This window comes from Dermochelys coriacea, chromosome 11 (genome assembly GCF_009764565.3).
Source record: "Dermochelys coriacea isolate rDerCor1 chromosome 11, rDerCor1.pri.v4, whole genome shotgun sequence".
Taxonomy (NCBI): Eukaryota; Metazoa; Chordata; order Testudines; family Dermochelyidae; genus Dermochelys; species Dermochelys coriacea.
In genome coordinates this window covers 12,421,932-12,435,788 of record NC_050078.2, presented here as the reverse complement: position 1 = coordinate 12,435,788, position 13,857 = coordinate 12,421,932, and the positions used below count along the sequence as shown (strand labels likewise).

Below are 13,857 nucleotides of genomic sequence, written 5' to 3'. Positions count from 1 at the left end.
AAAATGCAAAATGTAAATGAACTACAACTATCTTAATTTAACAAATGTGGGTGTTGGTGTCTTGTAAGAGGGGATTTGAGAAATACATGGATTGTCCATGTGTGGCTCTGATATCAGTTACTAATATAAAGCATTCTATAAGTACTAAACAGAGCTGTGGACACAATGCAAATTCAGTTTTATAGAGGCTTTTGAGATTTCTAAATATATTTTCATTCCAATTAGGAACAAAGCCTGAACATTCCAAAATTCTTCACAAAAGAACATTCCAGAAAAAAATAATTATTTCAGATCAGAGTTTCATTGCAATTTAGATGTCTTAAAAATTATACTCTATATAACACAATTTAAAAAAAATTCTAATCAAAAAGTCATTTTAATGGGAACAAAACAAAAGTTTAGTTCTGAAAATGTTAGAAGAAGATGGTTCAACATGTTGGAACCTTTGTATTTCCTTTTTTTAATTCCATAAATAAATTTAGGCAAAATTGACATGATTTTGCAAAACATTTAGATTTCAATAGAAAATAGTTCTCTCAAAGTTTTTCTGACCGTTTTTACTACTGAGTATTACCAGTACGTCTCAGAATATTTCTCAAAGATGGGTCAGTGTCATTATCCCTATTTTACAGATAGGGATATTGATGTATTGAGAAATTAAGTGACTTGTCCATAGTCATACAATAAGGCTGTCACAGACACTCCTGATTCCCAATCCCAAGCACTTTCCACAGATCATGCTGCTTCCTAATCAGTTACAGGAGAATATATCTGGAATAACTCTAGTGAAATCAATGGCATTATTTTAGATTTATACTGGTTTTACTGGGAACAGAAGGTCACCGATGATTGTAAAATAGGCTAGGGCAAGTCTCTGCAGTTTTATAAACTGTGACAGGGTCGGGCCAGATGGCTATAGGAGAGTAATAGAAGGCAGATATATTAGCCCCAGGCTAAGTAGGTCCCTTTTCCCTGGGTAAGGTAACAGGGAAGGTTCCAGAATAATCAGGAACCTTCTGGAGACAATTAAGACAGGCTGATTAGAACACCTGCAGCTAATTAAGAAGCTGTTAGACTCAATTAAGGCAGGCTACTCAGGGCACGTGGGTTTTAAAAAGGAGCTCACTTCAGTTTGTGGTGTGCGTGTGAGGAACTGGGAGCAAGAGGCACTAGGAGCTGAGAGTGAGAATGCGGACTGTTGGAGGACTGAGGAGTACAAGCATTATCAGACACCAGGAGGAAGGTCCTATGGTGAGGATAAAGAAGGTGTTGGGAGGACGCCATGGGGAAGTAGCCCAGGGAGTTGTAGCTGTCGCACAGCTGTTCCAGGAGGCGCTCTAGACAGCTTCATTCCACAGGGCCCTGGGCTGGAACCCAGAGTAGAGGGTGGGCCCGGGTTCCCCCAAATCCTCCCAACTCCTGGTCAGACACAGGAAGAGTCGACCTGGACTGTGAATTCAGAAAAATGGCCAAGCTGAGGGCTGCCGTGAAGCTCCAAGGTGAGCAAATCCACCAATAAGCGCAAGACCCACCAAGGTAGAGGAGGAACTTTGTCACAAAACACAAAGGACAGTTTTGAACTAGATTTGGAAATGATTAGCGAGCTGTGTGTATGTGTGTGGGGGGGTATATTCAAATTTCTTTGCTCATGAAATTGGGCAGGAGCAATCTGTACATGCTGGAGCCAGGGGAGCTGCAGCCTGCTGGGGACACAGATGATGGAGTTGCAATAGGGATGGCAAAAGGAAATGATGATACAGATGAGGATTTCAGCAGAGAAAGTTGAGCCAGAGGTATATACAAATAATGTTGTCAAAGTGGGGATAACCAGGTGGACCATAAGTTGCTGTTAGTGGCCTTACGTTTTACAATAGATCTGATTCTGCTCTTACACCTGTTGTAATTATACTGATTTTAATGTAGTTACTTTTGATTTATACAAGTGTTAGTGAGAGCAAAGTCAGTCCAAACAGAGAAGACTCAAGAACCTTTTCAGAAAGAAGATGCAGAACACATGCAACCAGATAAGATATTAACTAGATTCACTTGTAAGTATATAGGTGATAACGGCATTTATGGACATGCTCTATTCTGGAGAACATTTCTGGAAATGTTCTGTTACAATTCAGGGCTAGCTTCTCCTTTGGCCCATCTCAGTCTCTGCAAATGCAGTCCCCTAAGGTGTTAGGCAACTTGCCTTCACCCGTCCCAAAATTCTCACTCTCTTTAAATTGGATCCTGGGGGACAATACCCTGTGTACTAGCCATGAGTGCTCAAGCAGACCCAACTGGATTCAACTATCCTACAAGATTTCTCTTTAGGGGCTGTGATCAATGTGCACATACAGTAAACCAAACAAAGTAATGTTTAATCTCAACAGTAGGAACAGAGTGTAACAGGAAAAAGGGTCTCTTACACAACAGTCTACTTGCATCTGTCTTACCTAAAGCTTAGGTAGATCTAGCTTACCCCAGTACCCAGTCCACTGAGTCTCAGGGGACAGTCTGCTCACCTGTAATCTCGGCCCCTCTCCCCCCCCCCCCTCCAGTGCATCAGAGACTCAGGTTTGTATCCACTTCAAAGGTCTTTGTTTCAGCTTCCCACCTGAAGGTCCCCTATGTTACAAGCTGGCCCTTTGCCCAGTGGGACCAACCCGATATTTACCTCCCATAAGGTCAGAGCTAAACTTGAAAGGGAATGATGCCTGTATTGTCCCATTAAGTATCAGTCTTTGTCTGCTTTCCTGCCTATCTACATACCTGTTCCTGCTGGAATTAACCCTCTTGGTAATTATAAACAAACAAACAATAATAGTCAAACAGAGTTTCACATAATATTCATAATACAGGAGTTTTTCCAAATCCTTCATACCTTCTATGACTCATCGACCTTTGTTTGATTCAAAACTTCCTGTTCCAAAAGTGTTTCTTTTATGAATGCTACACCACCCCTCAACCAATGGACATGAAAGATCTGTGTACTGAAAGATTTCCTAATGAATTGATTTGAAAAGATAAATGAATAGTTTCACCAGTCTGGGTAGCTAGTTACAGTGCTTTTTCAATCACTTTCAGCGTTCTCCTTAGAACTGAAAAATAAGTCATTGAATTTCCTTTCATGTGAATGCTTTGCATTTTTCAAGGATTGTTCAAGGACAGCAGCATTAACATTCCTGCTTAGCAGGTCACATCACAACTTTTAACAAAGCCAATCTATGGGAAATACACTTGAGCACCATCGGTACTCAAGTGCAGAAAATAAGCAAAGGGCCTATGCACTATTTGCATTCCATTTATATCCTACTTTGAAGACTTAAATGTGCATAGACCTCATGCTGTATCTGTGCCCAGGAAGAATCTTACCCCCTGTGAATTATACATGAGAACTCTATATATGAACAAGTTAGTCTGATTCATGCTTCTTTCTTGTTTGCATTGAAAAGTACAGTCTGGTTCCCAGACTCTCCAGCTAGGTGTTACTATGAACTTTTAAAATCCCAGATATCCTACCAGTTGGGTCTGCAGCATGCTGAGAGCCTAGCAAGTGACCAGACTAAGGTCCCCTCTGCAGATTAGTGGATATAGCTGAGCTAAGTAAGGGAATGGTCTTCACAGCAGATGCATTGTGCCTCTTGGGACAAAGAATGAACTAGACTTGGTGCAATCACATTTACCAAGATGATGTACTCATCAACACAGGTTGGGCTTGACTCTAGAATCCTGTATTCTCCTCATCCTTCTTCTTTCCCCAGCAATCAATACCAATATCAAGAGTAATTTAAAAAAACCAGGTTAAACTAAAGGGGGCATCTCAATTATATTTCACAGAATATCAGGGTTGGAAGGGACCTCAGGAGGTCATCTAGTCCAACCCCCTCCTCAAAGCAGGACCAATGTGTTTGTGTGACACAACATTCATTGGACATATTGATAGTATAAAATGAACTCCCACTGGCCAGAGAAACCCTGAAAAATTCCTCCTGTGGAGGGGGATATAAAGATGGTGGTTCCTGCACCACCTCCATCACCTCATCCACCAGAGTTGTCCCACTCAGTATAAAAGAAGGAGAAGGGCCTCTGGGGGGCTCCATTATTCCCAATTCTCTGATGGTGGAAGATCTTCTGCCAGCAGCATAAGCTAAAGCTTTCATACCTAGCTAGCTAATAAACTGAACTGATTTCCTGTCAGTCCTTGCTCGCCTCCCCTGCATCCACGATATGTGAGCTTTTCTTGGGTGCAGCAGAAACTGGGCCCCATATGTTTAGGGCCTAAGCAAAAGTGCAGTGAAGTCAAAGTGAGGCTTTCCATAGGCTCTAATGGGCACTGTATGAGGCTTTTGGTGAGCATCTCCAAAAAGCTTCACGATATGTTGTAGCAGAAACTTTCAGCAATATAGTGTCATCTGCATTGTCTCAAAGTAGGCGTTCTGACTCCTGAGCACCCTCCATTGAATTAAATATGACGACTGAATTGCAGTTTATATATCTATAAACCTTCACTATAGTTAAGGCTAAGATTTTGTCAGTTATTTTTAGTTAAAGTAAAAGTCAATAAAGGAAAATTAACGGAGCCCGTGACCTGTCTGTGACATTAGTAAAAATAACCAGGGGCAGGGCTAAGTAGGGGAGAGTAATGGAGTCTCCTGAATGTGGGAGGGGGACTGACAGGCCAAGACCCCCGCTATGGCTGGGGGCACAGCCCCGGCACCAGTGACCGCAGCAGGGGGTACAGCCACGGGGAGCGCACAGTTCCTGCTCCAGAATTGGCTGCAGCTGCAGGACAGGGGCGCACGGCATAGCTGCAGCTCATGCCAAGCCTGGGCAGCAGCCGTGGGGGGTGGTGCACAGCTCTGGGAAGCCACGAGGGGGGCACACGACCCCCACTGCAGCCACTGGGCAGCGGCACACGGCCCCAGCTGTAGCCCCTGGCTGAAGCCGTGGGGCTGGGTTGCAGTGGGGGGTGCAGCCACTGGGGGTGCACAGCCCCCACTCTGGAGCTGGCTGCAGCTGCAGGACAGGGGTGCGCGGCCCCGGCTGCCACCCCCACCAAGACCTGGCAGCAGCAGGGCAGGAAGGGACTGCACACAGCCCTGGGATGCCACAAGAGGAGCACACGGCTCCTGCTGCAGTCCCCAGGCTTGGGCACAGTGGGAGGGGTATAGCCATGGGGGCGTGCACAGCCCCTGCTCTGGAGCTGGCCACAGCTGCAGGACAGCAGCGCGCTGCCCAGCTGCAGCCCCCTGCAAGGCAGGGGCTGCAGGTCTTGGTTCCAGGCATCCAGCCCCAGTTGCAGCAGGGCAGGGGTGCACAGTCCTGCCTTCAGCCCCAAATTCAGCTACTAACGGCTGAAGTGGAAGAAATCACAGAGGTCCAGTAAAGTCATGGAATCCATGACTGCCATGACCTCCGCAACTAAATCATAGCCTTAACTATAATAGATTGGTTTTTTATACAGCGCTCATCCCTGAGTATCTGAGCACCTTCCAGTAATGCATTAAATCATGTGACTACACATCTGTAACATGCTGTTTGTTCTCTCATTCTCTCCCCAGCGGAAGACGCTCATGCAGTGGAGCACTCTGTTTTGATAGTGTCTTTTTTTGTTTTCGGAGACACAAACACACACATGCATGCACACCACTTTTGCTCTGTGTAGAGCATTAGAGAAGGCAGGTCAAAGAAATGTGCCTTGCACTTGGAGTGGAAAGCGGTGAGGTTTATGACAGTTCTTATTTTCTGGGGAAGTTCATTCCACAGTCTCGGATAGCCCCCAGAGAAATTTCTATCTCCTGCCCAGACAAGCTTTATTCTTATTGCTGAGAGTTCTACGTTGCCAGAGAAGTGAAGTTGTCAATGATACCTTCATCCCAGAGTTTTAAATGGTCTTTAAGATATCCTGACCCCAGACCATGGAGCACTTTAAAGATAAAGACTGAGACTTTTAACTTGATTCAATATTCTTTGGGAAGGAAGTGGAGGATAGTTTGATATGTTCTCGGTAGCCCATGTTACTGAGGAGATGGGCTGTGACTCGCGGTAGTGAGTGCCTAACAACAAATCTATAGTACCAAATTCTGTTCTCTTACAGCAGGATGAGTTTGGGACAGAGCATTAGCCTTTGTTCTGAAGTCTTCACTTGAAAGTTAACTATTATTTATCTTAACACAGATTTGTGGGATTGAATATCAAAGATGGAAATATCAGGGGCATATAATGTAAGATGTAGCAGTGGGCTTTATTTAAGAACCATTTAAGCATACATTATGCAAAGAGACTTTAATATACACATTTCCTTATCTTGCTGATATTTAATTGACTATTCTTTGTCTGGTACAGGAAAAGAAAGAAGCTCTTTCTAAACATCTAAAAGAGCTCAGTCCTTCACAATTTATATGATGGAAAAAGTAAGGAGGGTGAGCTAGACCCACCCCTGCTGGTGTACAGAGGGGCAGTTTCCATCTTACTATTCCAGTGAAGGCCACTGCACCCTGGTGGGTCCTTCCCTGGGGAGGGTAGGTGTTAGGGGGCTTATTCCTTCACCCACTTACTTCCCTGGTCCTTCTTGCATAAACAGAGAGCAACAATACCCGAAGTCCAAAGGTGCAAACAATTCAATGTTTATTGGGGTGAACTTCCAGCAAGCATGATTCCAGTTTCCTTCCTTAGCGTCCCCCTTCCCAGCTCTGACACTACAGAGCATTACCTGTGTCCCTGTTCCCTTCCCCCCTTAGCAAAACATGATTCCAATTCCCCACCCCCACCCCCATTCCCATTCCCATTCCCTGTTCCCATTTCCCACCCCCACCCCCACCCCCACCCCACCCACACACTTCCTGACTGATTCCAGACTATATAGTAAAACTTGAGTTCTGCTTAGCTATACCTTAACCAATCATTTTACTGAAATTTAACTAACCAATCCTAACATATTGTAACATGATTATTTAACCAATTATATTCCACCACCTTAATTAGTTTATACCCAGCAAAATTAATTATATGATCACCTTTCTAACAGCCCCAGATTGCCTTATTTCAATATGACTGGGTTGGAATGTGAGGATCTGACCATTCGCTTCCCAGCTTATGGCTGCCTCTGCTGCTTAGCCAAAGCCCTTAGCCTAAGAACAGGGCCTCAGACTGTCACAGTAAGAGAAGGCCCTTACACCGGCAGACAGTGATTTTGATTCTTTCTTTTATACCTCTAGAACTAGCTAAGTGATAAGAATACACCTAAATTCTTAGAGTCTAGGCCTTTACAGACAGGCCTGAATATCTATATCCTAACAGTAGGCAGTATTTCAACCGTCATCCTCTCCTGGAAGCTCTGGCATGGAAGGGTGGTTTTAAGGTCCATTGGGGGTTGTATAGCTGGCGGAGGCTAGGGAGGAGTTGAATCAGTGCATCATCCAGCTCCCTTGGCTACACTGCCTTCCTGGCCTTCACAGGACACATTTTAACTTACACTGCCCAATAGAGGAGAAGTGCTCGGCCTCCAGACAGATTTTCTGTTGGAAAATTGACTGGTCCAGTGACTATTACTACAGTTATTATACATATTCCTACTAGCCAGTTTGGGAGAGGCTTTGCAAGCCCTGTAAGGAACTAGGTCCAGCTCTCTTTGGCCAGAAAGATAGTCAAGGATAATACAGGGCCTTCTGAGTGTGAGGAAGTGAAGAACAAGAAACAAGAACCTCTGATGAGGAAAAAAAGAAGCACTAAGCAAATTATGCCATCTGTAGATTATTTCTCAACATGCTAAGCACACAGACTACGAGCACTGGTCTGTTTGTAGTGAATTGCACTGAATGTCAGCTGTTTGTGGAGAGTTATTTCTTGCTACAGTCTGGATCAATTCAGGGGCAAAAGCATAATGAAAATCTTTATAGGATTTTTGCCAAAGTGCAATAAGGCAGTTTTTAGTCTTAGCAACCTTGACATCGTCCTTTTTACACAAGCTTATTTCCCTACTGAGACCCAGCTTACGCAAATGGATATAACTTTAAGGCACAGTCTTTTACATCTTTTGCTGCGATAAGGACCTGGCATCTCTGTCTTGGGACTTTGATGATACTGAAAAGAGCTGATGGGGTGCAAAGTAAATCCAATTATACCCTTTACCACCATTAGAATAACTGCACTGGAGCAGGGACTCATTCCCAACGGAAAGGAATTTAGTCAGGGCTACCTAGCAACGCCACTACTGTAGGATGCCTAGGAAAGGTAATGAAGCAGCCTATCTCTTGGCCAGCCTGTGAGCTGCCCTGGCTGGTCACAGGTACTCCAAATGTGTGGGGGGGGCTGCAATTTGTGCTGTTGCTCCAGATTGACTTACTGCACTGGGGACCCACTGCCTGGGAGCAAATCTGACCTCCTATGTGAAGTCATGAGTAAAGAGATCACATATCTCTCAAGTACCATTTTAAAGGTTTATTAGCTTTATCCCTACTAAGCATTCATATCAATGAGTCAATGGAAAGTAAAACTGATTTATTCAATTAAAAATAGCTCCAAAATGCATAATCGTATAGATATTATTGCTAAGCAATCTGTTAGCAGTTGTTAAAATTCTTCTCCTGGAAACACTTACCTCTGTGTAAGCCTGGGTCACCTGTTCATACAGAGACTGATGATGATGGATGGCCAGCTCAAGGTCTTGCATTTCCGATGGGAGGCCTCCTTCACTACACATTTTACACCAGGCATCCACACCTGAAAGGAACTGAAACAATTCCAAAAGCAATCAGCAGGATGTTTCAAACTCACTAGCCAGGAGGTAACAATATTACTATTGCAGTGAACCATTTACAGAGCGCCATAGATGAATGCAGCACTGAGCAGCAGGTGAACGGTGCCAAACTATTAACACAATGCCAGGAGTTTACAAGAGGAAACAAAATGGTACAGATCACACAGGTGATTGTGATCCTTATACACTCAAAACTTTGCAGACCAGCTGGGCCTAAGGGAGGCTTTAGAAGGAGGAGAATTCTGTTTCTCCTGCTTTACAAGTAAAGTGCATGGGCACTTTCAAAATAACTTCAGGAACACCTAAAGGAAGGACCCAAATGTGTAGTGAATAACAAACAGGAGAAATACAACCCTGCTTCTAAAATCAACATAAAAATATAGACCAAAAAGAAGCAGTCAGTGCTCTAATTGCATTTAATATCATCAGAACTCCCCAATTGTTTATGCTTGAGGTCCACACAGGGGCGATTTTACCACCAACAGCTCAGCACAGCTATTTACCCGGCCCTAACAGCACACACATGAATAACAGAAAACTCCCATTAAAATCATCATTGACATTCATTTCAGCGAAAGGCAGATCTTCTAAGTGTTAAAGCAGTTCTCAATCCAAGGCTGGCTCAGGGGAATTGGTAATAGGACACCAAGACTTTCACCTCTCGGTCATCAATTTGAATCTGGCCCAGGTCAGTAGGGATCAGTCATCAATACTACCGGATGGTGTTGAGTGGCCTATTTGAAATAAGCGGCTAGTCTCATTCCAGTTGCTAGTGAGCAGATGTCCACATTAAAAAAATAAAAAAACAACCCTCACCACAATTGATATGAATTAGCACCTTTGTTGGCAGCCTCAGCAGAGAGGCCAGGGATTGAATAGGCTCAGGGGTGAAACATCTTTTCACTCTTTGAGGGCTCAGGGCTGAGACACCATGACAGAACAATGTGAGCAAGTTCACACTTCTGCTGCCTGTTATGTAACAAAAGGACTTTACTCTTCAGGGCTCACATCACTTTTTAAAATGGAGCCTGATCTATTGATATACCTTCTAATGTGCTCACATGTTGCAGACACCTAACTACTTAATGACACCTCATTACTCTTTGTTAATATTTCCTCTTCCTCTAGTTTCTTGTTAAACTAGCTCCCCTATGCTTAAGGATCTTTAAAGCCATCAGTAAAAGAACCAGATAATAATAACAACAGATGCAGTGCACCAGAGGCTGCACGCACAATGGCTACAAAACCACCCTCATGATCACACCTTTATCTGCTCATGAAGTGCTCACCTCTGGCTTGTTAGCAAAGCACTCACTTAAAGCATAGAACACTCTGAGCTTCAAAGCAAAGAGTTTCTATCCCAATCTCTTCTGTAATCAATGTGTTATTTTTATTATCAGGGTAATTTTATTCACAGTACTGCTTATAGTCAAGGTTTGAAAATGCCTGCATTATAAATCCTTATTTTCAAGACACTGTGATTCAGCGATAAAAATGAATTCTGGGCTAACACCTCCATTTACTCCCACAAGATACCACTCTGTGAACAAAAGGAGTGTTATCTGGAGAAAGGGATTGGGGGTCAGGACTCCTGGGTGCTGCTGTGTAGACCTTTGCTGCTGATCTGCAGTATCTATCTAGGTAACATTCACACACACACTTCTGCACAAAGCTTAAGTAAACAGAGACTAGTGCCAAATATATTGGCCTTTGATCAAAAACATGCACCATAGGAAGCATAGTTTGACTCTGCAAGATTTTTTAGCAACTAAGTAATCAGGTTTTATGCAGGGCTAGTGGCATTCACATTCCCATCTCATGTCAGGGCATTGGGCTGAACTGAATTCCTTCTAGGAGAAACCAGCAAGGCTGGGGTTCCTTCCACTGGAACTACATAGTCGTGGATCCAATGGCTTCTTTCCTGAATTCTAATCACATTCTCCCTCTCAGACTAGTGCAGAAACCCCCTAATATAAGCTATTCTGCTCACAGTCCCCAGATATCCACACATTCCCACAGTGGGGTTACATAATGAGGAGGGCCTCTGGTAGCTAGGTAAATTTCCACTTCTGTGTCTCAGTTTATCCCTCTGTAAAATGGGGATAATAATCCTTACTTGTCTCACAGGGGCATTGTGAGAATTCCTTAATGTCTGTAAAGGGCTTTGAGAGTTGTATGTAATACATTGGCTTCGTGCATTAAATCACATCTCTAGTACTGGCCCTACTGACTATAATAACAACATGCTCTTGAACTCTTGTAATGGAGGCCTGAGTTTTATGGGGTTGAAAAGTCCTGGGTTTGATTCCCCCTGACAGACCGTTGGTATGTCTGGTGCCATCGATCCTGACTCTAAAAGATGCTATAAAAGTGCAGAGTTATTATATAATCACAGCCATGATGCCAAAAACCACAGTGGCACTCAGGTTTAGAAAGCCTGTTAGTGCAATGCATCCATGCATGGGTTGGAATTCTTCAGCACCAGAGAACAGCCCTCTGCCACTTGAGCTAACGGAGTAACTTCATTAGTGCTGTTACCCTCTAGAGGACCAACCTCTAGGAGGAAGTGTGACACGCACTTTACCAGTGTGGATGGCAGGAGGGAAAGGGCTCAATTTTTTTTAAAAAAATAAACTTCGGCAAAGTATTAGTCATATTATGGCACAATTAATTTAGGTACCTTGGAAAATGGCAGAGACATTATTTTATCACAGTATGATACGCTATGAAGACACAAGTGCCTTTATTACATGCACATGTATTTTCATGCTAAATATATATTTATACAATAAAATCGTGGTTTGTTGTGTTAAAAAGATGCTTTTAAAATGTAAATAACTAATTAACTGTTAGGTTGGAATGGCAGTTCTGTAAGCTGTTACTGTCTGTTGGGTGTGCAGAACCGTTTAAATTAATTGCTTAAATACCTACTTATCCCATAGACTGGAACAGCTCCTATTGGGAACATAAAAAGCTGCTTAAATGTGATTTGAAATGATAGACCAAAATGTCTCTCTTAAATAATTGTACATGTTTTACAAGCTTCCATGAAAGACTGAAACAACCCCCCCCCCAAGACATTTAAAAACAAACAAACACAAAGCCTCAATACAAAAAGCCTGTGTGTTTCTGACTTGACCTAAATAGGCCCTGTAAAGTCATAAGCCAGATTCATCACTTGCCTTAGGGTTTATTCACTCAGGCTGCAAACCCTGCAGTAGCCAGGTCGGGAAGGACCACCACAAGAAGGCAGTGTGACAGCACACGCTCCGACTTACCTTTCCTCCAGAAAATACGTGTGAGTGAGCAAGCTGAGTCTCATGCCTGCTATGCCTCAAGGTCTGTGACCCCCTAACTGCCTCTCAGGCCAACCTCAGACATTTTGGAGTTCCCTATTTGCTGAAATTCCTTGTTGAGTCCTCCAAGCAAGAAGTCACTTGTGGGCAGGTTCTTCTCTCTAGCTGCTTTATTTGTTGGCACCTTCTCCTGCTTCAGGAACTGAGCTAAAATGTCCTGAATGTACCTGTCTCTAGATCCCTTCTTTCCTCCCACATTCCAAACATTGCCCATCCCATCCCATCCCTGCCTGTGCACCCCATCTCACACTTTAATATAGAACTATGGGTTGGTGGAGATTGATTGTTTACACAGGAAAGGCCACCCCACTCCTCCCACAATCAAATGAGGAGATCTCAGATTTGCTTAAACTCAGAGACAGAGAATCATAGAGTTTAAGGGCAGAGGAGACCACCAGATGATCTAGTCTGGCCTCCTATATATCACAGGCCACCAACACCACCCAGCACCCAAAATTAGACCACACAGCAGACTAAACTATTATGTGCCACAGGTGGAGAATAGGAGGGAGCAAAATGCACTAGTGCCTCAGGTGCCTGCAATGGTAGGGAAAAGTGGCCCTGACTAGTGTAGATCTTCTGAGAGCACAAAGTCTGCCTGGGTGGGGGAAAACTGAATGGTCCATTGACTTTTCAGAGGATCAACATAAACATCCAAATTCTGCTCACAGATGCTGAATGCATGCAACACCTATTACTTTTAATGGGAGTTGTGCATGTGCATTTCTGAGGACAGAACTGGATTCAAAGTTAATGGTTCAGATCTTTGGCCAACTGAAGACGTTAATTTGCTCTTTCTGACAGGGTTTTCAAAGTGAACACTTTAAGAATACTTTAAAACTCTTTTAGGAACCATTGTCAAGTACAGAAAGAACCTGGTATTTTCATTCCTGCCTCCCTTGACAGTCTATGGGCCAGAATCCCAGCTGTGTAAATCAGCACAGCTCCATTGAAGTGAAACAGGAATAAGGCACAGTTTCATATACCTTCCTTAAACAGGCACAATCCGATATACCCTCCTGCCACAACGTGGTGTCAATCATACTTAAAAATATAGGACCTGATTCCTCTCTCACAATGGTTTTACACCAATGTACGTCCATTTACATGAGTAGAGTTAATCCTCATTTATACTGCTGTGAGAGGAAAATCAGGCCTGCCACCATTTGAAATGGGAGGCATTGGGAAAACATGCTGTTGAATGCCCTCAAACTCAGACCCTGACCTGGGTGATGTGGTGGGGGTCTAGTACTAAGTATTTTCACCTTTGATCAAAAACATGTGCTATTGGAAGCTTAGTTTGACTCTCCAAGGTTTTTTTCTACCTTTTTTTATTTTGGGGTTTTTCTTTGTGATCTATTTGGTATTTATCTACTTTTCTTTTAATTAAAAAAAAAAAGCAAGCTTTGATCCTAGAGCTCTTTCAGCCAAGTTCAGCTTGACCTGTGTACACTTGACAGGTATGCAGTAAAAGATCCAGGAAAGCAAATGTGATTGTGAGGCATACGAAGACGGAGGGAAATTCAGCTCCCAGCATGGTTGATTCAACCTTTCATCCTTTCAAGCTAGACAAATTGAGTTCCATATAGTTTGTTGTATGGGAGTCTTTAAGATGAAACCCTGAAAAACAAAGGTCCTGCCTGTTCTGCTTAGATGTTACAGATACCCTGGTTCTTTTCATTAAAAAAAGTATTTGCCTCTGTGTTTGCCAGGACTGTGGTACAGTGGACTGTGTGCCAGAAGTTTTCCCCT

General features: G+C 43.4%; 1 protein-coding gene across 6 annotated transcripts in view; it reads right to left on the bottom strand.

The window, feature by feature from the left end:
• KALRN (kalirin RhoGEF kinase) overlaps positions 1-13,857 on the bottom strand; it is a 777,539-nt gene that overhangs the window by 389,127 nt on the left and 374,555 nt on the right. For all 6 annotated transcript variants that reach the window (XM_038421355.2, XM_038421356.2, XM_038421358.2 and 3 more), the window contains exon 8: positions 8,591-8,722. In XM_038421355.2, coding sequence (XP_038277283.1) covers positions 8,591-8,722 — 132 coding nt within the window. The remainder of the gene's footprint in view (positions 1-8,590; positions 8,723-13,857) is intronic.